At 37.2% G+C, this 23796-nt stretch overlaps 1 protein-coding gene across 1 annotated transcript in view; it reads right to left on the bottom strand.

The window, feature by feature from the left end:
- The window catches only part of DTWD2 (DTW motif tRNA-uridine aminocarboxypropyltransferase 2), a 111417-nt gene that overhangs the window by 7752 nt on the left and 79869 nt on the right, over positions 1-23796 (bottom strand). The window contains exon 5 of the mRNA XM_089491887.1: positions 2530-2658. Coding sequence (XP_089348013.1) covers positions 2530-2658 — 129 coding nt within the window. The remainder of the gene's footprint in view (positions 1-2529; positions 2659-23796) is intronic.

Here is a 23796-nt window from a genome sequence, read left to right as displayed (position 1 = left end):
ACATTTGGCAGTTTTAAGCTGATTAGTAGATCTAAGTAACCGAGTGGGTTACACTTTTGAGATGAGAGAAAGGCTTAAAGTTATTGGGATGGGTTTACAAGTATATTTTATTCTTCAAACTCACTTCAAGGGTTGCTCGAGTCATCTTTCTAGAGTAGCAAACCAGAACTGATTTCTAGACAGGACTGTTAATTGTTTTGTTTATACTGGATAAGCAACATCTCATATTTAGGAGTTGATCATGCCTTTGAATATGTTTTTGATACTTTAAACACTTATAAACATTTCCGCTATTTCAGTACAAAGAATTTCTAGTTACATATGAAATGTTATTATATATAAGAAAAATAAACCTATCAAACTTTGCAAGTAGGCAGAAAAAGAGACCCATACTTTCTAAAATCCAGCAACACTCCCCTGTTGCCAACAGTCCCTGGAAGAAGTATCAAAGGCCTAATTTGATGCAACACATATGACCCTGATTCACTTTACATGTACTGATCCCCCCATGAGGACCTGGATGGTCACACCCTGAGCTACCAGGGACTGTGGAGGACTTTTTAAAAATAAGCAAAAACACTGCCCACATCCTTATGTTTAATTTCTAGTTTTACGTCTTGTTTGAAAAAAAGGTTCTCTTCTGGGTCTAAAACAGCCTCCTCATATAATAAAAGTGCCTCCCAGTCCCTAAGGCATTTGAAGATGTTTTTTGTGAAAAACAATAGGGGTGCCAAGGGGAGAGGGACCTTCAGGGCCTCAAAATGGCATTGTGAATGACATGCACCCATAACCTCTCCATCTCTTTTAAAGCAGACAGATATTTTAAGCAGCACACGTTGTTTTAACTGACGCATTAATTATCAGCATTATACCTAGAGTGGCTGCTACGATTTAAGCTAATCAAACCCCATTTAACACAAATTCTTAGCACAGAGAGAAGAAAATTAACTTCATTGTTGTTTATAAGCATAACAATGGAATCAGAATCAAAACTTTAACTTACGAAGGACCTGAGCAGACGTGCCAGGAAAGCATGGGCTTGGCCCTTGCTAACCAAGGTCAGTTCCCAGGCTGACATGGCCATGGATGGGTGTTTACATGCCCGCCCCCACACTAGCCCACTACTACTGTGAACTCCTTACCTTCCCCTTACATCTCTGCTAGTGACAGGTTCCTGTTACCATGCCTGATGTGAAAATGGAGCGCCTAGCCATGTGGGTGCAGTTTTCACATAAGATGCTGCGACAAGGATCTGCTCAGTAGCAGAGATGCAGGAGGAAAGTAAGGAGCGACATGAGGCCAGAGGGAACATGGGCTTTTTGCCCTGTATGCACAACCCCAAAATCAACTTCCAACAGCCATGACCATGGGTCACACTAGATGAGGATAAGGGGAGTTATAGTCCATATTAATCTGGGATCCAAAGATGGTGAAGACTGACAGAGGCACCAATATTTGACTTTGATCCTATGTGCATCTGAAATGAATTGAGTATGTGTGGGAGGGGAGATTAATTAAATGGAAACCACCATGCCTAATTTTGATTAAAGTATATTCATTCTGTTCCACAGTGCTACATATCTTTTTACAATTTGCCCTGAACATTATGCTGTAATTACTGACATGTATACTCTAGATTACTAGAATTATCTTTTTTAAAAAAGGCAAATCTCTTTTACAGTATATTTAGGGAGACAGCAATTGAAAGACAGTAAAATCTATCCTGGTTGAAATATACACATTTTTATAATTGCACTTTTGATTTCTTTGTGCATGAGACATTTGCAGTCCAAGTATTTTACAATAAGATGAGCATTTATTTGTTACAGAAATGAAACTAAATAACACTGTGATTTTCCACCTTCAGTTCATTGCTATTCTAAATCCACTAGGTTTTTAGGAACAATTTAAATAGTAATTAAAAACACAATCCTTTATAATAGGATGTATACAACCTTCATACTCATTCAGAAGATCAGTGATATTTCATCATATATATTCCAAATTTTTCTCAGCTTGTCTCCTGTACCTGAACATTTTTGGATTAGGTCACATCACTGATGCTTTCTTTGAAATGTTTCCATCTCCCCTTTACTGCTATTTGAAATAATTTCCTATCTTTTCATCACTTAGCTAGTTATGTTGCAAGAGCTACAGTGCAATTGAAAGCTAGGAAAATGGATTTCACAACAGCTTGAGCTCTAGGTCATACTGGAAGATCCACACTACACAGTACCAAAAGAGGAGCTTCTGGGAGTCTATCACAGGTATGGGATGAAGCATACCATGACAAAAGTGGAGTAGCAGAAATTGTTACATGGCTACTTTAAGGAAATGTAGAAGCAGGCTATGCAAGAAAGTATAAGATATGAAGATATTGCTTCCTTCAGCTAGATTCTTTGAAGTGACATTAGCATTTCTAAAGAGTTTTGCGTTCTTGGTTCAATAAATACAGTCCTGTTCATTAAAACTGCATTGCACCATCCCCATCATTCTGTTAGCAAAGTAAATGACTTTAGAGTTACCTACCTCTTTAATACTCTCATTTTTTTCCATGATGGCAAGGGCAACAGCTGCACATTCAAGTGTGGATAGGCAGGTATTTGTGGGCTGTGTGCGAATTACATACTGACTTGAAAGACTAGTTCTCAGCTCCACCTGAAAACAAAAATTATTTCAGGTTACAGAAACAGATTATCATTACACTAGCTCTTTGCTTATACTCTTCCCTATTTACATGTATAGCATTTTGCTTAGTAGTAAACTGCAGGGGGAGGGGGAGCTATGCTGTATTAGGAATCCTTCAAATGTATTAGTAAGCCTTTAAATGTATCTTTATTAAGCAGTAAGGCAAGTAGACGATGGCGGGATACAAACTGCCATATAGTACGTATTGTATACGTACTAGGGTTAGGAAGGGGCGGTGCTTCCGCACCCCCCTAACCCTAGTACGTATACAATACGTACAAGATGGCGGCGCCCCTTCCACATGGGCGCCGCCATCTTTACGTACTGGACACATAGCGTCCAGACGTGTCGCGGCACTAATGACATCACGAATGCGCCCTTGGCGCTTCGCGATGTCATCAGTGCGCCGTGGAAAGAAGCTCCGAAATGGAGCTTCTTTTTTGCTCCACGCGGGAGCCGCGCGGTTTGGCTGCTGCAGCTCCCGCACGGAGCAAATGGCGCTGGCGGGGGAACACCGCAAAGCGGCGGTTTGTATCCCGCCATTATAATGAATGTGGGCTTTTTTTAAAAAAATCAGTATCATTGATCCCCTTTATCTGTGGTTCTTTGTATGCCAACAGAATCAAACATCTTATTTAAGTATATGTTTTAACCTAGAATAAAAAGATTTTTAAAATCTAAATGATCCCTAACTGATAGCATAGAGATACAAATGGTAGAATTACATTTAAACATTTAAAAATATTGTATGATGTTACTTTCTATTTAATTTGAATTATTCTATAAATTAACAATAATATAAAGAATTAAATAAAAAGATACAAAAATTGAAGTGAGTTCATTGGAGTGCATGAGTATCTAATTGCATGGTGTAAATGTTTGAAAGTGATTAATTCATTCTGCCTAAAATGATAAGCACTTAGCACTATCACATGTTAAATGTGTTTCAAAAAAAGACAAACACCATTCAACCATTAGGCTATGTGTTTTATCAGCTGGAAAGGTTTTCATTGCATTTATAAACAGTTGCTGAACAATGACAGAGTATGCTTTGTGATGCTCTTCAGACATTATTCATTAGGTTTCTTCAGCTTCGCACAGAACCTGAGTGTTGAATGGCTATGAATCGAAAGCCAAAACAGAGTATTCTCTTAAGATTTAAAGGAGTGAATATAATAGAGATTAAATTTAAAGACACTCTGAAGAATCAGAGAATGCATTTACTTTGAAGATGATCATTTCATTATCTCATAACTCAGGGTTTTATGAATATTTCCTTAATATTCTGCAGGCCAACAAGACATTACACACATGGACAGCATTTCCCAATTAAGGGGAAACAGCCTGATGAACACATGGGCCTATGGGGTTATTGCCTTAGAGTCTATTTGATACAGTATATCACAATGACTTTCTGTTCGATTTCATATCAGTGTTATGAAGGTAGGGGAGATCTCTTGGGTGTATCCACCAAAATCATTTGGGTCTGAAAGAATAGATTTCCCCATAACTGCTTATTTTATTTACTACACAAAAGCAATATGCAATAGTAGATCTAAGATTGTTGTTGTTTCAGCAACCCTAAGGCAACCCTAAAACAGGGTTTTCTTGACAAGATTTGTTCAGAGGGGGTTTGCCTTTGTCTTGCTCTGAAGCTAAGAGAGTGTGACTTGTCTAAAGTCACCTAGTGGATTCTAACCCTGGTTTCCAGAGTTGTAGTCCAATGCTCAAACCACTACACCACTATATCACACTGGCTCTCAAATATATAGCTAGGTTAACTGAAATCAATACTTTCATTTGGAATTTAGACAGAATTCCTGATTGTCAGTCCTATATGTCATGAACTCTGACTGTAAAATAAATGTAAAAGTAAAGCCTTCATTAGCCATACCACTGCAGCTTTACTCTAGTGCAGTGGTAGCAAACCTATGGCACACATGCCAGAGGTGGCACTCAGAGCCTTCTCTGTGGGCACACATGCTGTTGCCCTAGCACAGAGTTTGCCAGACTTCATTACTAGAAAGCCAGAGGGGCATGGCACTTAGCAATAAATAAGTGGGGTATGGGTTGCACTTTGAGCATTTGGTCTGCAAAAGGTTCACCATCACTGCTCTAGTACAATACCACAAATATGAATAGATTCCTCGCAGACATTTGTAGGAAAGCAATCCTGAAGTTTCTCAAACCAAAGTCTGTATTAGGCCTGCCAGATCAAAGCATCTAAAATGAGAAAGACTGCAGCTGTGGTTTTGTTTGTTTGGGTCTACTTGACCTTTAAAGGCCTGAAATAGGGAACCTCTATTAAATTCTATACAATGCTAGAACTCTAATGCACTCCATGATCTTCTCATAATTCCTTTCTTTCATTTAAGCTGCAATGACATTTGAGGAAGAGGTAAGGCATCTGAGTAGGTATCAGAGTGAGTGATTTTTATGGAGTTAGCATCTATCCGCTAAACTTTTCAGCCTTTTTTTTTAGCTTACAGTGTTTTTAAAAAAGGTGGATTGCACACACAGACCCAAAGGCTATTTTTCTGCCCTCACAAGTAAAAGTAATTAAGGCACGATACATACCAGCAAAATATAGCATGGCGGCAGCGGCGGTAGAGTTAGGGAACGCACACCATTCAGATGCTCCCTAACCCTAGGGTTAGCCTAGTACGTACTGGCAGCGTCAAAATGGCAGCGCCCTGTCTACATGGGTGCCGTCATTATGACGTGATGGACGCATAGCATCCGCACGTTGCGTCGCTCTTGCGACATCATGAGTGCGCCAAATCCTCTGCATAAGACAAGGGTCCACTGTATTTGACCCTCCTTCCTCCTTTTTTACTAGAATATACATGTGTGAGCATATGTGTGTGTGATTTTTAATAATTTCACATTTAACTTTCTAGAAAGATTTAATAATTTCCATGGTGACATGATAATTTCTAAGACTGGCCCATTCACAAAACTTACCTCCTTCATATTTCCTTGTCAAGCAAATCAATATATGACCTAGATATCTGCATCAAACTGTCATAAATATTGAAAGGAATGTGCAAACTGTTCCCAAATTGTGACATACACAACTTAACAGTTTTAGTTCCAAGACTATGGGGTCTTGAAGATGTCTCATCTATAGTGTCACCACGAGTTGGGGACAACTCAAAGAGAGTGAACAACAAACTATGGCCATACTTTGCAAATTGTGTATGAAATATATTTCCCATTATGACGTATAAGACAATTATTCAACAGAACAACTCCTGTGAATTCAATTCAATAATTAAGTGGTACAGTCGGACCTTCTTATACACTGATATTTTATACATGGATTCAAGCATCCACAGTTTGAAAATGTTCCAAAAAAGTATAAATTTCAAATATCAAAACTTGATTTTCCTTTTTTTATAAGGGACACTATTTTGCTATGTCATTATATTTAATGGGACTTGAGCATCCACGGATTTTGCTATCCACGGGGGATCTTGGAACCAAACCCCAGCATATAACAAGGGTCCACTGTATCTTCTTTTCCTTAAAATCTCCATTTATACTACTGGTGCAAATTATCTGTCTTTTCAGCTGCACCTGCCAAGGTATTTTTTGTGGCACCAAGCTCTCCAGTCACCAAGAAATTTTGATTGCACCAGAGAACTGCAACCTTCTATGAGCCGCAGTTCTTGTTCTAGCCTCCTGCAAATTCTCTTAGTCCCTAAATGTTGAATTTAAATGTCCCTGGGAAAAAGCAGTCAGAAGTAACTGCAGTGGCCTCCAATGGATTAGGGGGATGAATGGATACCAGATCCTATGTAGTTGGCCATCCCTCCTCTATACAGGGTAATGCTTCCTCCTATGAAATGCTTGCGTACAATGAGGTAACACATAAGGTTACAGTATATCAATACAACTAATGTGATCATTAGCGTTTTCATGAAATCCACAGACTCTCAAGCATTCTTTTAAGTGAAGCACAAAGAGATTTTAAAAATAAGCATGTATATTTAAATTGTAGTTTCAAGACATCATCGTCATCATCATCTTAAAAATATGGTTCTCTGGGCAACAGGGGAAGTACCTTGATGAATTTTAGATGGTACGTAAAACACTAGAGTTTGAATTGCCATATAAATATTCCAGAGCTCTATTTTCCTACAATTCAACCTCAAATATGTCTAACACACACACACAGCATCTAAATTCTGGGTAACACTTCATGCAAAGTTTTTAACAACAGTGAAGGGAGAAAAATATGAAGGGCTGCCCGTTATTAAGCAGAATTAAGTAATTATAAGAAATTGTTCCTTATCTGATGAAGATTTTTGTATACCTTGTAGGATTTTCTTCCTTGAAGAGGAGGAAAAACGAGTTTATGCACCTTGGGGGATATGATATTGGAATATGAAATAGGAAGTGATATTTGCTGTTCTTCTTCATGCAGCAAAATATCTGTGGCCAGTCCTGCAAATTTGGATATGGTTACAGTAACCTTAAGATATTTAAGATTCACCATTTGACCAGATTCTCAAAGTATTTTATAGAAAGAGATATGCAGAACAAATGACAGTAAAGTATATGGCTATCTTTTTGCCATTTGGATATTTATAATTATCGTGAATACATTTATGTGAAATTTGTGTTTTATTATACAGCAATTCATAGATTATTTAATTCATACATGTATCATTCATTTAAATTATCCTTCCACCATGAGTTAGAATTGACTGAACTGACAGAAATGAATATCAAGAAGATAGATAACGCAGGGTTTCTTTAGTGATGGATCAAACAAAGTAAAGAAGACTGACTACCCAGCTTGATTTTCCATATCTATGTATCCTGAATAATAAAGCAACCCTTTTCTAGTGATTGCCATTTATAGTAATCCTCAAGAATTGTTTCCTTCTTTTCATGGCACAAAAGGCAACTTTATACAGGGAGGTGGAAGCCACAAAGGAGGAAAAAGAATGATCATAATTAGTCTAATTCCAGCTATAAATGGGAGAGAGTACTTTTCAAGTTTTTTCTTTTTTAAAAATGAGTTAAAATAAAATTGATTTAAACAGATACAAATTACTGATGAGTAATTAGAACACATTAGGAGGACATCTGAAGCTATGCTATGTCAGAATGTTATTTAATACATCTTATATTAAATGGAGGAGAGAAAAACCTTGCTACAGATTCACTGTCATCCTTACTTAAGCATCATCTCCATCCATAGCTGCTACTCAGCACATTTTTGCAAATGGATCAGCAGAGCACATGACTGATATTTAGTTAATGCACATCATACAATTTTATAGTTATCCAGTAAGAGATAGATTACAAGTAATTGATTATCTTGGGAACAGAATACTTCATTTCTGCAAAAACAGAACCAGAGTGTCAGTCTTGGGTATTAAACCTTTCTTCACAAAGGGGCTTGTTGCCTAATGATTCATTAATACACTATGTTTGCTATTATACTACACTCAGTAGCTCATTGTACAAATATTAAAATACGTTTTTTGCATAATTACAACTGTGTCAATTAAAGTGGAAGAACATTATCTAGAGAAAAATCGAACCTCTCTTTATTCCTAAGTTTAATTGTAATTTTAAATACAACTACTAAAAAGTTTCATCTTTAGTTTGAAGGGAGCATTTAGTGGTAGTTTTTGCTGACATTAATGGGACAATACAAAGATCAGAGCTGTATTCAGACCCAGAACAGACAGGCAGGAAAAAGCTGCTTGATCCTGCTTTTTCCCAAAGCAGGTCAAAACCCCACTGCCTGCATGACTCGCTCCCAAGGTCACGTGAATACTCACAGGCTCACTGTACATTGTGGCATCAAGCTGCACCACTGGGTATTTTTTGTTGCCTCCCCACAATACACCAGCACACAAACAGACCACCTGCAACCTCCAAGTACCTCCCACGTCTGCCCAGATGCCATTCCATTGCATGGCCACCACTGATTGGTCACACAGTCCCATGTGCGATGTTTCCCCCATACAGGGCATCAATGCACCAGTGTGCAAGTGATAAAATGGCAAAGCACAATCATGTAGCCCCCCCCCAAAAAAAAAACATGCCTCCTTCACCCCCTTTCACCCCATGCTCCCCATTGGACTATCTGGGTTGTGTATCTTATAATTACATCCATTAGAATTTCTGCACTTTCATTTCTTTGCTGTGTCACTTTCATTTCTTTGCTGTGCACTTGGTTCAGGAAATTTACTGTATATGCAGCAGTGAAGACATGCATTTTCTGGGCTAAGTCAGAATATCCCGGCTTTTTGCTTGGGTTTTTAGCTCCAAAGCATGGCTTCGGTCGGGTTTCCAGCTGCTTTTGGGGCATGCGTCGTCTAAATGCCCCACCTCGAAAACAGTTAGAAACTGCTTTATTTGGCCCGTTTCATGCCTTAGACAAATATTCTTAAGGACTAAGCTAGCAACATATCTGGATATAAAGTTCAAGTCAACATTTCAGTACTGTATTATCATTACAAGCAGACAGGGACCCTATGTATTCACTTCTTGGGAGAAAGGCAGTACCTACCAGGTGCAGAAATGTACCCTGGGGGCAAAAATAAGCAAAGAAAAAGTAAACTAATGTGTTTGGTGAGTACTATGTTGAAGGTGATTTTGTGACTGAATGTATTTCAAACATGATTATACAGTCTGGCCCGTGTATCCATAGGGTGTATGTTCCCTGACTTACTGCAGATATTGTGAACTGCAGATAATGGTGAACACTATATTTCTGCTGGAAGTTGACCACAGAGGCAAGTAAGTGAAACTGTTGTTATCAGTCTCATGGATACAGGGGTTGGACTGTACAGTTGTTTTTTAATTAATACTTCAGGATTAGTAGGGTGGTAAGAACTGGAAGATTAGAAGATTTTTGAATATTAGCCACTGAGGAAAACATGCCTAACCCATGTTTTATTGAAGGCTTGTTAAGATTCAGGGTCATCAATCTTTTTCCAGTTATGGATTCATGACAAATGGGTCTTCACCACTTACTGCTACTGTTATACAGTGGGGCCTTAGTATGTACTGTGATTTGGTTCCAGGAAACCCTCTCCCCTTCAATGGATGCTCAAGTTTCCTTAAATACAATGGCATAGTAAAATGGTATCCCTTATATAAAATAGCAGGTTTGCTTTTCGGAATTTACAACAAAAATTAAAAATTCCAAGCTGTGGATGGTTGAATCCATGGATAAAGAATCTATAAATACAGAGGGCTGACTAGACAAATAGATGGATAGATAGATAGATGTTCATTTTTGAAGTCTGTTTACTTTTGACTAGTTTTGTGAGTCAGGTTATATCTTTATTTCTTTTTGGGTATTACTGATTTATCAATTCAATTATATATACGTACACGCACACACACTGCAGAAGCCATGTTGGCCTTGCAGCAAAATATAATAAAATCTAAAGTATACGTTGTGGTGTTAACTTTTTTGGTTTGCATCTTGTCTGAGATGTTTGTCTACTCTGAAGCATCATTTTTTTCTCCTGTAAGATTTTTAACATCTTTGCCTAATGAAGAAGCCAATGAACTTTGAAAGCCAGTGCAATATAGCTAGTTTGCTTAGCCTAAAAAAGTATTACTGTGTTGTGTATTTTGGATTTTGTTGTATTTGCTGTTTTTAAGTGCAGTCCAAATCATTTTTTTATAAGAGGGATCTTCACTGGGCAGAATATTATCATGCTATAAAATATCTTCTTTACAGTGGAGAGGAATGATTATTTCCTTTGGTTTTTATGTTGTACAGATCCAACCATTCTCAACTTGCTGCTAAATAAAGTTCCACTAGTTACCTTCCTGACAGAAAAAGAAATGCACAGCTAAAGTGAGTTTCAACCCGTTGCTGAAATTTACATCAAGAACATAAATAAGTTAGTCATTTCAAACATCCTGGCTTTAATTTAAAGTGACATTTTAAGAGGTCCATGTTTTCATATTCTACAGAGAATAGCTGCCATGCAACTGTTGGGAACAGATAGCCAGAAAAAGTAAATTGATGTCACGAAACCTGACTTTTTTCATGTTCTGAAGCTTGCATATGCGTAGGCAATCACACTATCCTTGCGTGCTATAAGATATTTACAGAAATGTTAGGAAAATAACTGCATCCTATGCATTATCTGAACTGCACTTAAGGATCTCCATGACTTTTCAACAGCCAAGAAGAAAGCTTCTTGTTAAAATTTCCATTTCCTTTTTGGCTGCAAATCCATTTCCCCATAATTTTCTACATGATTGCTGCTATCAAGGTACAGAATCTCAGTTTTTCTCATCTTATTAAATGCATTTCTTCACAGTCAGAGTCTAACATTTAGACAAAGCCCCATATTAGGTATGGTGTACTGTAGAAGAGGATCAATATGAAGTGTTCTGCTCCTAAATTATAGAACAGTGACAAGCAGTAAGCAGTTGGGAAACAGGAGGTTGCTGACTTGAAGAAGCTTATATTCAACTAAACAATTCTACTTTAAGGACTAAAACATACAACAGAGAGCATGGGTTCTGCAGGTCCTGTTATATTGGGTAGTTGCTCCCTTAGGGGTAACTACAGTCCTATATTTGCATTGCAACAGAGTCAAAAGTTCAAGAGACATGGAATCAAAAGCCCTGACAGACACTCCCTCTGCATCTGTGGAAACTTTGCCAGTGTCTACTATCATAACATGGCTTGCTGAGAGTCCCATACTGGTTTGCACAGAAGGGACTAATCAAGACAGTAAGTACACACTTATTCTGCCATTGCATCTTCATTCTGGGTAGCCATGTCCTAATTACACATTTAATCTGGATAGGTCGCAGTAAAACAAAACAAGTTGCTATTTTGAGTAGATAAAGCAGTAGTGTCATAAAGTGATTTGTATTTTGTATTTACATTTTTAAATAAATCTTAGCAATTAACACTTCACAATGTGGTAACCCAGCCTAGCTCTGTTATGAAGACCCACATATGCCTTGGATTGGGGACAAAGATTTCGACTGGTTGGACAAAGCTTTGCTCACAAAGAAATATTTATCAATCTAGAATAGGATTTGAGATTGACCTGTAGCTGTTTGTTCACCTAAAAATACCTTCAGCCTTTCCCTAGAAATAAACAAAAATGGTCATACAAGTTAGGAGACTTGTGCTAATGGGCGAAATGAAGCTGCTTTGCTTCACATTATTCTCACTGGTACATGATGGGGATGGGAGTTTATGTGCCTCCTTCCCATACTGGATCTTGTTGTACATTGCATGTGACTCCACTTTTGCAAAAGTTCTGATGATTGGAAGGTTGGCAGTTCAAGGCCCAGGTATTTCATGATGGGGTGAGCTCCTGTCACTAGTCTCAGCTTCTGCAAACCTAGCAGTTCGAAAGCATGCAAATGCAAGTAAATAGATAGGTACAACTTAAATGAGAAGGTAACATCATTCAGTGGGGTCATGCAGGCCACATGACCCCCAGAGCGGTCTATGGACAATGCTGGCTCTTTGGATTAGAAACTGAGATGAGCACCACCCCCTACAGTTGGTTATGACTAGACATTCAAGTCAAGAGACCACCTTTACCTTTTTAACTGACATAAATTAATATTTTCCTTGTTTGGGGAGCTGTGCCACTGAAGAAAGCCTTTACTAACAAACAAACAAAAAAGCCATTAAACCTTATACTAAAGGACATTTCATTGACAGCTCTCATTAACTATGTTGGTGATCTTCGACTTAGTGGTACCTTCCTTAACTGTTGAATCATTTAAGCTAAGTTGCTACTACTGTATTACAATTTTAAGTACTGTCAACCCTCCATATCCATGGACTCTTTATCCATGAATTCAACCATTCACTGCTTGAAAATATTGCAAAAAGATATGAATTCCAAAAAGCAAACCTTAATTTTGCTAATTTATATAAAGGATACCATTTGACTATGCTATTGTATTTAACAGGACCAGAGCATCCATGGATTTTGGTATCCTCAGGGAGTCCCACTGCAACCCCAAAGATCTTGCTGGTAAATGAGTATTTAACCTACATTTTTGTGTAAAGTTTCTGAGAAGACAATGTCATTTACTTGTCCTTCTTTTCTCCCTAGTTGCTGGATGAATACTGTTTGTGCACGTTTTCCTCACTGAGGTTCCCAACAGTGAAGTAAAAAATTGAGTATATATACTTGTGTAGACACTGTGACATGATGAAATATAGATTTATCTCAAGATAAGGGATCAATGATCCCTCTTTGGGGCTAATTTGCTTCTGTCCATGATAATGGGATCAGATAATTAGGCAGTCTAGCACTCTAGCTCTAGGTATAGATACAGAATAGATAAATAATTTTTTGCACCATGTTGTTATATGCTTTCAAGTCAAGTTTGATGTATGGCGACCCTATCATGGTGTTTGCTTGCTTTTTCCTTTTTCCTTTCTTTTTCTTTCTGTTGCAAGATTTATTCAGAGGAGGTTTGTGACTGCCTTCCTCTGACTGATAGAGTGTTACTTGCCCTAGGCTACCCAGTGGGCTACTATGGTTGAACAGGGGTTTGAACCTTTTTTTCCTAGAGTACTAGACCAACACTCAGATTGCTACATCACATTGGTTCTCACCTCATGGTGACAGTTGCCTATATCATCACATACTAACAAGAAATTATTGGAATGTATTCTTTTTCCAGGATGGTGCTAGCAGTTATTTTAATGCTATCAAAAATATGCAGTTAACTGTCATGAACTGCCACTCCTCACAATTCAGTAAACCATCTTCTGTAGTCAAACAGTAAAACATTTATTTCAGCAGCTGGAGAAGTTCAGTTAGGCGCACGCAGAGAACCTACAATCATCCACAACCATAGGCATAAAATTAACAATGCCCCCCATAGTTTCGCAAGCTTTCTCTTAATTCATCTATTAATTAAAACATACCAGACACACACGCACAATCCTTATTTGCCTCATTTCACCAGCCACCTTCTAGACTTTCATTTCTGTTTCTCTGTTTTTCCTGAGAAAACCCTCCCACATACATCTGTGCATTCTTGAGCCAGCAAGTATCTCTCTTTGAATTACCAGTAGCTCATCAACACAACACTGTACCTCTTATCATTCTCTACTATACATATTATATAAATATTAAACTATATATCTCTATAATGTCCAAATAGCTATAATACAACAACAAATTTAGCATCACTACAAAATCCATCTTATTGCTTGGCATTTTAAATTGGCTCAAGCCTCCCAGACTGCAGCTGGGAAGCAGGATGGAGGTGGGGATTATCGCACACTAAATTACCACCCAATCATCAGCCTGCTATCAGCCTGGGTCCCAGCCGGGTCTAAGCCCCACTCCGCCAGCAGTGGTAGCCGGCAATTTGGCAGCAATTTAGTGTGTCATAATCACCACCTCCATCCTGTGACCTGGCTTCAGCCTGGGAGGCTGGAGCCAATTTAAAATGCCAAGTAATAAGCTCTGCAGACTCTGCCAGATTCTCATATTAACATATTATGACTGTATGTTATAGGTTGAGTATCCTTTACCTGAAGTGCTTGGGATGAGAAATCTTTAGGATTCCCCTCCCCCCCCAGATTTTGGAATATTTACATATCCATAATATCTCTGGAGATGGGACTCAAGTCTAAACATGAAATTTTATCTTATATACATAGCCTTAAGGTACTTTTATACATATTATTTTTAATAATTTTGTGCATGAAAGAAGGTTTGTGTACACTGAACCATCAGGAAAATAGAGGTGTCATCTCAGCCACTCATACGGGCAATCTTGGATTTGGATTTTGAAATAACTCAGCCTGTATCTTAGAGCAACCATCCATATTAGAAAGGACTGACAGGTTTTTGTTTTGTTTTTTGGTGATATCTTGGATCTTACATACTGCTCTGTTCTTTTAAAAATTCTTTTACAGCCAACACTATGTTGGCAGGTAGCCTCTTCTTGGCCTACTGTTGTAATTAATTAAGGTTTTCATTTGTGGGGCATCAATTACCACTTAAATAGCCTCATTTTAAAGAGGCTTTGTGTATCTTTGACAAGTCAAAGTTTCAGTTTTTAATAAAAAAATTGACATACTGTTGAAAAATAACTATGCTGAACAGTTATCATATCTATAAGATGTAGAATTAATGAGATATTAAAACATAAAATTAACATTTTTAAATCTCTATTCAAGCACTGGAAAAATGGAAAGGTAGGCTCTTGAAAAGTCTCCTCATAGTACCTTTTTGCTCTGCATATATTTTTGAAATGAATGTCAGGCAACAGATCAATATTTTATGCAGTGCTATTCTTTTAATAATTAATGTACATGAAAAGGGCTGAAAGGAAATGCTGGCACAGAGCAGAAAAAGAATCTCAAGTCAGGGTTATGAATTGAAGAAAAAAAATGTAAGTACGCATATTGCCAGATATACTAAGCTTTAATTGTGTAAATTTCAGAAACACTTAATAACTAATGTGTACAAAAGTATTGCCAAATCTCCTAATTACTCGTGTTTTCAGTGCTTTAAGTTATTTGTTAATGGCACTAAGTACCTGTTGACCTATGAAAGTAAAGTGAAAGAATTAATGTACAGTAATATTTATTTTTAAAAAAAAAATCTGGAAGATAACTGTTTAAACATACAATTCTACCATGTTGGAAGAATGGCCAAAGTTTTAGCAGTTAAGATTATAATTTTAATTTATGTTGATTTGTAAAATTATGACTAATAGGTTGAAATTGATTTGATAAAGTTAAGTTCAGTAAACTATGAATTAAGAAAGGCAAAAGATATCAAAACACATATAAAACAAAAGGAAGCAAGATGGTAACAGCCAACGATTTAGACAACAGGAGCAGAGCAAAAGGGACAGCCTGTCCTTTGGGTCTGCTTCAAGATTTGCCCAACAAAAAGCTATCCAACAAAAGGTGATTGGCTCTTGGACAGGGCAAGAGTCTATCAACATCAGAGAGGAATCATCTCACGCCTCCCCCCCCCCCCCATTGTAATATGTGAAAAGGGCTATAGACATGATGATTTCAGTGAACACAGCTGTGAGATTAGAAAGACAATCATGACACACAAAACAAATGGAAACATAAAAAAATTGTCAATGTAGCCTTCTCCAAACATGAGTGCTCCAGTTCAGAATTCCATCTACATTCACATTAAGCAGGGCATGCCTCCCCTCTTGAGCATGTTCCATTTTTGTTTTCCACCTGTTACTCCACATTCCACAGCTACTGAGCATTTGTTCAACACCACCCATGTAGTGATGAGAAAGGGAGTTTGCCTTCTTAGCTGTAAGCATTTTTCTTATTTCTGCAAAACCCAGAAGACATGCTCATGTGTTTCTCTTCTTTCTCAGTGTCTTCATTTTGCCTACAATCCCATAGCACTTAGAGAAGTTTGTAATTAGAAGGAGTGCTTGACAATGTAATGGCAATGCTGACCAAATTAACTGGCTTCACGGTGTTTTACAAACTGAGAGGAAGGATACAGCACAGATATTCCAAAAATTGTCAACATGTACAGCATGCCCGCACCATACGTATGGGGAGGGCCCATTGTACTCTTGCTTTGATAACATATCCAGGGTTAGCCAATTTGGCCATACAGCAAGTACAGTAACATCCAAAATCCACAAAACAGTGATACCTATATTGAACCAACCAAAATGCACAAAATATATGTTGCAAGCTTTCGAAGCTCCATTGGCTTCCTCATCAGGCAAAGGTGTTAAAATTATCATACAGGAAAAATAAAATGACAATGTTAGTCACAAGCCAGCATTTTGTCAAGGTGTAGCTGAACATCTTGTTCAGGCCTGCCTATTGGAGTGAATGGGAGGAACAACCCTCATTGGAATGTTCCTTCTTTCACTGCTAGGAAAAATCACATAATAATACATAAAAGTCACATAGTAAGGCAATTGCACATAATAACAATGCATATATTCTCCTCATTTCACATATATGTGTGGTTTTATATGTTGCATACTAAAGTCAACATACATCCAAGAAACAGATAAAATCTGATATTTACAAAAGATCTTTAAGCACTTACAGTATATCCATCGTAGCAGCACCCCATTTGAAAGTAAACTGAGCAAAATATTGTGTGTTGGGGGGGGGGGGAGGAAGCTTTTAAAAAGCCACATCTTCCTTTATCTTTTATGCACTTTAAAATAATGGACCAGTTTGTACAACATAATAAGCTAGAGAACTGTGGAGACCCTGACTTATTGGTCACAAGCAATGCATTCTATCTGCTTGTTCCTATTTGCAATAGAGTAGTTTATCTTACTGAACAAATTCAGACATAGCTGCTGCTCTGCTTTGATGCTCTTTCAACAAAGCCAGAGGTGAAAACAGCCAACAGACCTCAAAGTAACTGTACAGTCCCTCTCTGGTTTGGAAAGAAATGAACCAGAGCAACAACTCTGGTTGTTTACATTATATGATAAATCATGGAGAACAACTGCACAGTTTGTGTGCTGCTTCTGCAAACAGGAGTGATTGGTCACTGTGTCCAAGAATGCCACTCCATCACAGTGAGCCTGAATTCCTATGACTCCTTGGCTCACTATGTAGTGAAGTTGATGCTACTATCTTAAAAGGCTAGTGTCTGTAGTCTAACTTTATTTTTAACTGCTATGTACCCACGTTATTCCTAAATGTGTACTGTGCTCTGAACCATAAAGAAGCAATGAAAAACCCTTGACTGTAGCTTCTATTTAGTTTAAACTACAAAAAGAAGAAACAGCAAATGTCAGGAAGGAGGTTATAATCAACACTTTAAATTTTTCATTTTAAAAATGCAGCACAACTTTGATGGAAACTTTTATTAATTTCCTGATTTGCTTATTTTCTTGTTAGCTAAAACTGATATTATTCTTTTTCCCCTCCCAGCCATTGTATTATAGTTTAAACCTTTTCATCCAAAATATAATCAGGGATGGCAATATACAGAGGGAGAGAAAAAAATCCATATAGAGAAGTTGGCTTGTATAGTATTGGATAAGCAAAAATATACCAGACTAACTGTTAAAAGCAGCCATCTAATGAATATATAGAGCACCAGCGTAGGACAGTGGTTGAGTGTCGAATTAGCACACTGTGAGTCCAGGATCTGAATCCCCGCTCAGCCTTGGAAACTCCATGGGTGACCTTGGGAAAGTCACACTCTCAAGAAGGCAAGGGCAAACCCTCCCTGAACAAATTCTGCCAGCCTCACAAACACTGAAAAAACAACTTCTGAGATCTCGTGAAAAATAAGCTGGGAAGCAAAAGTTAAGGGCTAACAGAAAACTGGCCAACTTTGCAAGCCAGAGAGGTCCCAAAGCAGTCCCAAAATATGTCCACTCCCTTTTTATTATTTGACAGCAGCATTGAAGGCAAGCTGGGTAGAGACAGAAAGGAGAACTTTCCCCTCCCAGCAATATCGCCTTTGCTAATAGGGGCTTTTGCAAAATGGTCAGGAAAGGGTACTGGGCTGGCAATATCTTTGTAAGATCCCAGACTGGCTTTGGACATTTTTCTGAGATCCAAGTTGTTTTGTCAGACTAAGGACAATTCTGGAAGATGTAATTATCTCTAGCTGAAATAACAGAAAATATAGTTCAGCAAATGTTCTATTCAAAAGAATGGACTACATCTAAAATCACTTCACGTCCTGGTTTCATAATGTTTGGTTGAGCTTTGATTTGAAACAAATATTTCCTGGTTTACAGATAAGTCTCTTAGCTACTACATTTGTCTAACTCTACTTTTTTAAAATAAGTAGTTTACCTAAATACTTCAAGGAATAATAATGAACAGTTTCCTTTACCTGAAGCATCACTAAGCACAAAACTATGCTACCAACAACTCAAAACAGGCTCCTACTTTCTTTTACATTATGTTACTTCCACTCTGAAGAATTATTTCTACTTGAGATAAGTATAAACATTTATAGAAGAGAACGATGTAAGCAGGGTTCATGCTGCATGCCTCAAGTCATTAACTAATTGATGTGTTTACCATATGCATTTCATCAGTGTTATATATTTGCATAAACCATATGGTATGGCTATACATAAATATTAATTTATTTTTAAAAACTATGCAAAATGTAAAGCACATGACCAAAATGCCTAGGAATTTTCAGGCTCTACAAAAAATTGACTTTAAAAAAACAAAACATACCTTAGCAAGAATGTATTAGTAAAGTAATTAAATGTATCTATGTGCCATTTGGAAGACAGTAAAAATATTAACCAGCCTATGGAAAAAAATTAATTAAGATGACAAATGTACTGTGGGAGGGAGGGAGAAACATTCTTTTTTAAAGAGGGAATGGACTTTGAGTAAATCCTTCTAGCTCATTTGGGTGACAAATAACCATTTTTTCAGAGGCAGCTGGTAAAACCACAGGTATCAAGGCAAGTGTTATTAACAGAGTAATTTTTTTCTTTAAAAAGGTCTGTGAAACAAAAAAAAGGGTTCTGTTCCCCCCATTTCACTAATGGTTTTAGATTCTCATTTTATCACCACTAACATAATTTATTTACATATCAGTAGTTTTTATACAGCAGCACAATGTACCCAACACAAAATCATGTACGAACAGTGATCACCATCTAAATTTGAAAAGGCCTAGCAAGACAAAGATGAAGGAACAAAACAAAACCCTTAAATGCTGGAGAATATGCCAACTCCCATAGTTGATATGAAGGCTGGAAGATTTTTGTTTTTTAAAAAACCCTTTTCATTGTCCTTGATAGAGACAAGACACATGATTACTGAAGAAAGAACACCGCCAACATCACTACAAATTTTGGTAGAAATCCCCACTGAGCCATGAAAACTGACTGGGTTACCTTGGGCACTCTCTTTGCATCAGAGGAAGGCAAAGACAAACCCTCACTCAACAAATCTTGGCAAGAAAATCCAGTGAAAGGCTCACCTTAGGGTCGCCACAAGTAAAAAAATGACTTGAAGGCACACAACAACAATCTAGGTGTGTGTATATATCACCCTCACCCCCAACACCATTCATTTCTACTGGGTTATTCTACTAGGTTAAAAATGAAAACAATAACAACAGGGAAAAGTACAAGAAAAAGTATGAAGGAAATTCTGTAGCACATTGTCACATCCATGCTCCAAAAGAAGAAAATTACATAAAACAAGTACAGTGGTGAGATTACATACACTTGTGAGGCAAGAGCCTATTCTAATAGTAGCAATGCTGGTGGTAGAGACTCCCATGTCAGACTAAATGTGCCAAACAGCTAATGGACAGAAGCTGTAGTAGGAGTTTGACACTGGTGGAGCATGTCTCAGAGATAATGTTTGCAGCACTATAGCTAAAGTCTGTTAATAGTTCAGAAAAGAAGGAATAGTAAATTCCTTTTGAATGTTTTTTATCACAAAAAAAACCTATGATGATGCAATCCAAAACAAAACAAGAGATAGTGCCAGAAGATGCCTCAAGCCGAAAGGGCATTCAGCTCTAGATGTGGTCAGAGGTAAAGGAAAATTCTGAAGCTGAACAACATATATCATAGAAACAAGGAATACGAGAAGCATGAATCAAGGAAAGGTAGACACAATAAAACAAGAAATGGAATGTCTAAACCTTGCAGTACGTGGAGTAACCAAGTTAAAGTGGACAGGAATGGAACATTTTTAGTCCAACACCTACACCACTTTACAATGGAAACAACAATCTAAGAGAATATGGGCTGGCCTTCATAGTAAGGAGAGATGTAGCAAAAGCAGTATACAGATATAATGCAAAGTCTGATCAAATCCTATCAATAAGACTTCAGGGAAAACCATCAATATAACCACAATCCAAAGTTATACTCCAATTACAAAAGAAGAAGAAATTGACATTCTATGCTGGAGTCTAGTGATAACACATTAAAACTGGACTTGTTTTGTTAATCATGGGTGATTGGAATGCAAAAGTAGGAAACAGAGCAGAATCAAAGATTTTAGGAAAATTGGGCCTAGGATCAAGAAAAAACTAAACGCAAGTTGAATTTAGGAGGTTTATAAACAGAGGCTGGATGATCATCTGCCAGAGGTGCTTTGATTGTGAGTTCCTGCGTGGCAATGGCTTGGGTGGATGGCCCTTGTGGTCTCTTGCATGATTTGATGATTTGACTGGGAAAATGTACAATATGTTATTGAAAATAGAACTGGATGATGAACAGGTAAAAGACTGTATGGACCCAGAATTTTATAACATTGAGATGGATCATTGGGAAAATATGTGTATGAATGGCTCAAAAGATGTCATCTTATAACATGAGAGAAAATTTCTATAAAATGATGTGGAGATGATACTGATTCCAGTGAGATTGTATAAAGTGAGATGTACAAAGGTCTTAAAAATAGATGTTGGAAATGTGGTGTACATGGAGGTACTTTTTACCATATGTGGTGGTCTTATGATAAAGTGGAACATTGTTGGAAATAAATCCTGGTGGCACAAAAGAAGGTTACCATGATGCATCTCCCAATGACACTGCCTTCTATGCAGAGACCTAGGTGAGGATTAATCATGCAAGTAACTTCTCTTGAAATTTAAATTACGGAAGCTCATGCTCAAATTAATTGAACTAGTTTATTGGCAAACTATGTTTTATCAACAACCACCAACCTCAAGTATTTTTTAAAAAAATCTTACAACTGATGATCAGTAGGATGACCACAATATTTATTACTTTTCAGAAGCCCACATTCTGCTTATGTGAAGAAAAAATAGTCTGGGGATAAGTTAATTGCCTTCTAAATCTTTGCAGAACAAAAACTACCTTAGGTCACAACAGAGCAACTTCCTTAAAGTGATAGTTTTAATATCACTTCTAATTTAAAATAATACAATTATTTAATATAAAGTAATATAAAAATAATGTAAAGTAACAAATGAAACAAATTAATTTTGTTACACAGCACAAAACACAAAAACACACTTTCAATAAAAACGAACATATCTGCATGTTCTCTGTATGTTGACCCCAGATCTAAACCTAGCAGCTCACTACTGACAGTGATAAGGAATTAAACTGGATTTATAGCATATTTTAAGGTAGGATTAATGAGTCAGATCTGGCACAAGCTGAGAAATTTTAAGGGGATAAGGCCCCACAGACAGGTGCCATCACGGTCTTAATTAACTATAACTGGGCATGGCAATCTCTTGTACATTGTGTCTCACTAACTGAATACAGAGAACTGACTGGCCATATCCTCTGGGAGCAGATGCTGGTCTTCAAAGTTGCAAGAACATGTTATTAAACCTGTCTCATTTCAACTGAAAATAGAAATTTGCTTGTTATTTGAATGAGGAATAATTACTGTACAATGGATAAATTTTTTGACAAGGTATCTTTCTTGACTGTTCAAACTTTAAAGCACAACTAGAATTTAAAGTATGAGCCTTGGCAATTTTTTTCTGGGAAAATGTGTTCTCTTTAAAAAGAAAAGATGTGTCCTTTTGAAAAGGTCTCCTTTTCAGTACTATGTGGTCTTCATCTTCTTCTTTTGAAAGTAAAATGTGAGTATGTCAAAGGTTTAGTCTGTGAGCCGCACTATCTCCTATGTGTTGTGAGCAATTACTCAAAAGTAAAGTGAAAGAAGCTTCACATGCCATTTCCTTTGGAGTTTCTTATGAGATTTCCCATCATTACTGAAAGGATAATGCCATAATAGATATGTGTATATATACACATAATAGATATGTGTATGCTTTACAAAATCTAGCTTCAATAATAGCTGACTGAGAAATAAAATAGCATTTTAAGAATTATGACCTTGGGATTCCCAAAAAAAGGCTGAAGTGATTTTGAAGGGCCAATCCAAGGAAATTTTAGGAAATAAAATGATGCTGAAACAATTAGTGGATTATTACTTTGTGAAAATGTAATAAATAAGGCATTTTTTTTCAAATTTCAGTACTAACAGTATTAATTACAGAATTAGTGAAGTAACTAACAAGAAAAAAATACCATAGTTTTCAACTGACTGAAGAGTGACAAAGGAAAAATGAAGGGGAAGGATATCTGCTATAAACAGATTTACTGAAATCTCTATCCAACTCAAAGAACTGGTATAGGAAGCCTACTTATTGCTTAAAGCTAAAAATACTGATTTGAAAGTACTGCTGAAAAGCAATAGACGAGCAAATGTTAAAAGTACCAGTGCCTGTCCTAAAGGAAGAAAAAAAGAAGGGAGCATCAAAGAACAATACTGTTTTAAATCTAGTACAGTATGTAAGCATGGTGTGGTGGTTTGAACAATGGACTATGACACTTCAGACCAGGGTTAGATTCCCAGATTGGCCATGAAATCCACTTAGTGACCGTGGGCAAGTCACACTCTCTCAGCCTCAGGGGAAGGCAATGGCAAACCGTCTCTGAATAAATCTTACCAAGAAAGCCCCATGATAGGTTCACCTTAGGGTTGCCATAAATTAGAAACAACTTGAGGGCACACAAGAACAATGAATGAGAGATTGGATTTACCATGAAGATTCATTCAGGGATGGCATGAGGGTCAATCTACTACGAGTGGTGTAGATTGATCCTCTTGCCATCCCTGAATGAATCTTCACAGTAAAATCAATCTTACTGTTGAATCAAGTGGAATATGAAGCAAAGAAATAGGCTTACTGCCTATGTACTTAATGTAGTTGATATAATACCTTTGTAGTAATTTGTATGTTAGTAAGCATTAATAGTTCTAAAACAAAGTATGAAAATCTGAAACTGTGTGATTTAAGTGAATGAAAACAAGGATTATAACTATAAAATACTATAGAAAAGATTAAAGCATTAAACAAACCCTTCCTGATATCAGCTGTAAAAAGGATACATTTTTGCACAATGAAATATAGCATATAAGTCTGTCCACTCTTTGCTTTCAAAAGAATACTGTGTCTGTCACATAACCAATATTTACTACAATGTTGTTTAGATTTTTGATTCTTTATGTGAGCCACCTTGTGTCCTGCTCCGGAAGAAAGGTATCAGACAAATGAAGTAGATAGACAGACGGATAGATGAAGGAAGTAAGCCTAAGCAAAAGGCCCTTCTCGTTACATAAGGGAGGGCCCATGAATCCTACAATGC

This window comes from Sceloporus occidentalis, unplaced genomic scaffold, assembly GCF_023333645.1.
Source record: "Sceloporus occidentalis isolate IW3139 unplaced genomic scaffold, rSceOcc1.0.p SCAF_1, whole genome shotgun sequence".
Lineage (NCBI taxonomy): Eukaryota > Metazoa > Chordata > Lepidosauria > Squamata > Phrynosomatidae > Sceloporus > Sceloporus occidentalis.
The sequence above is the reverse complement of the archived record's forward strand: the minus strand, read 5'-3'. Positions and strand labels throughout refer to the sequence as shown.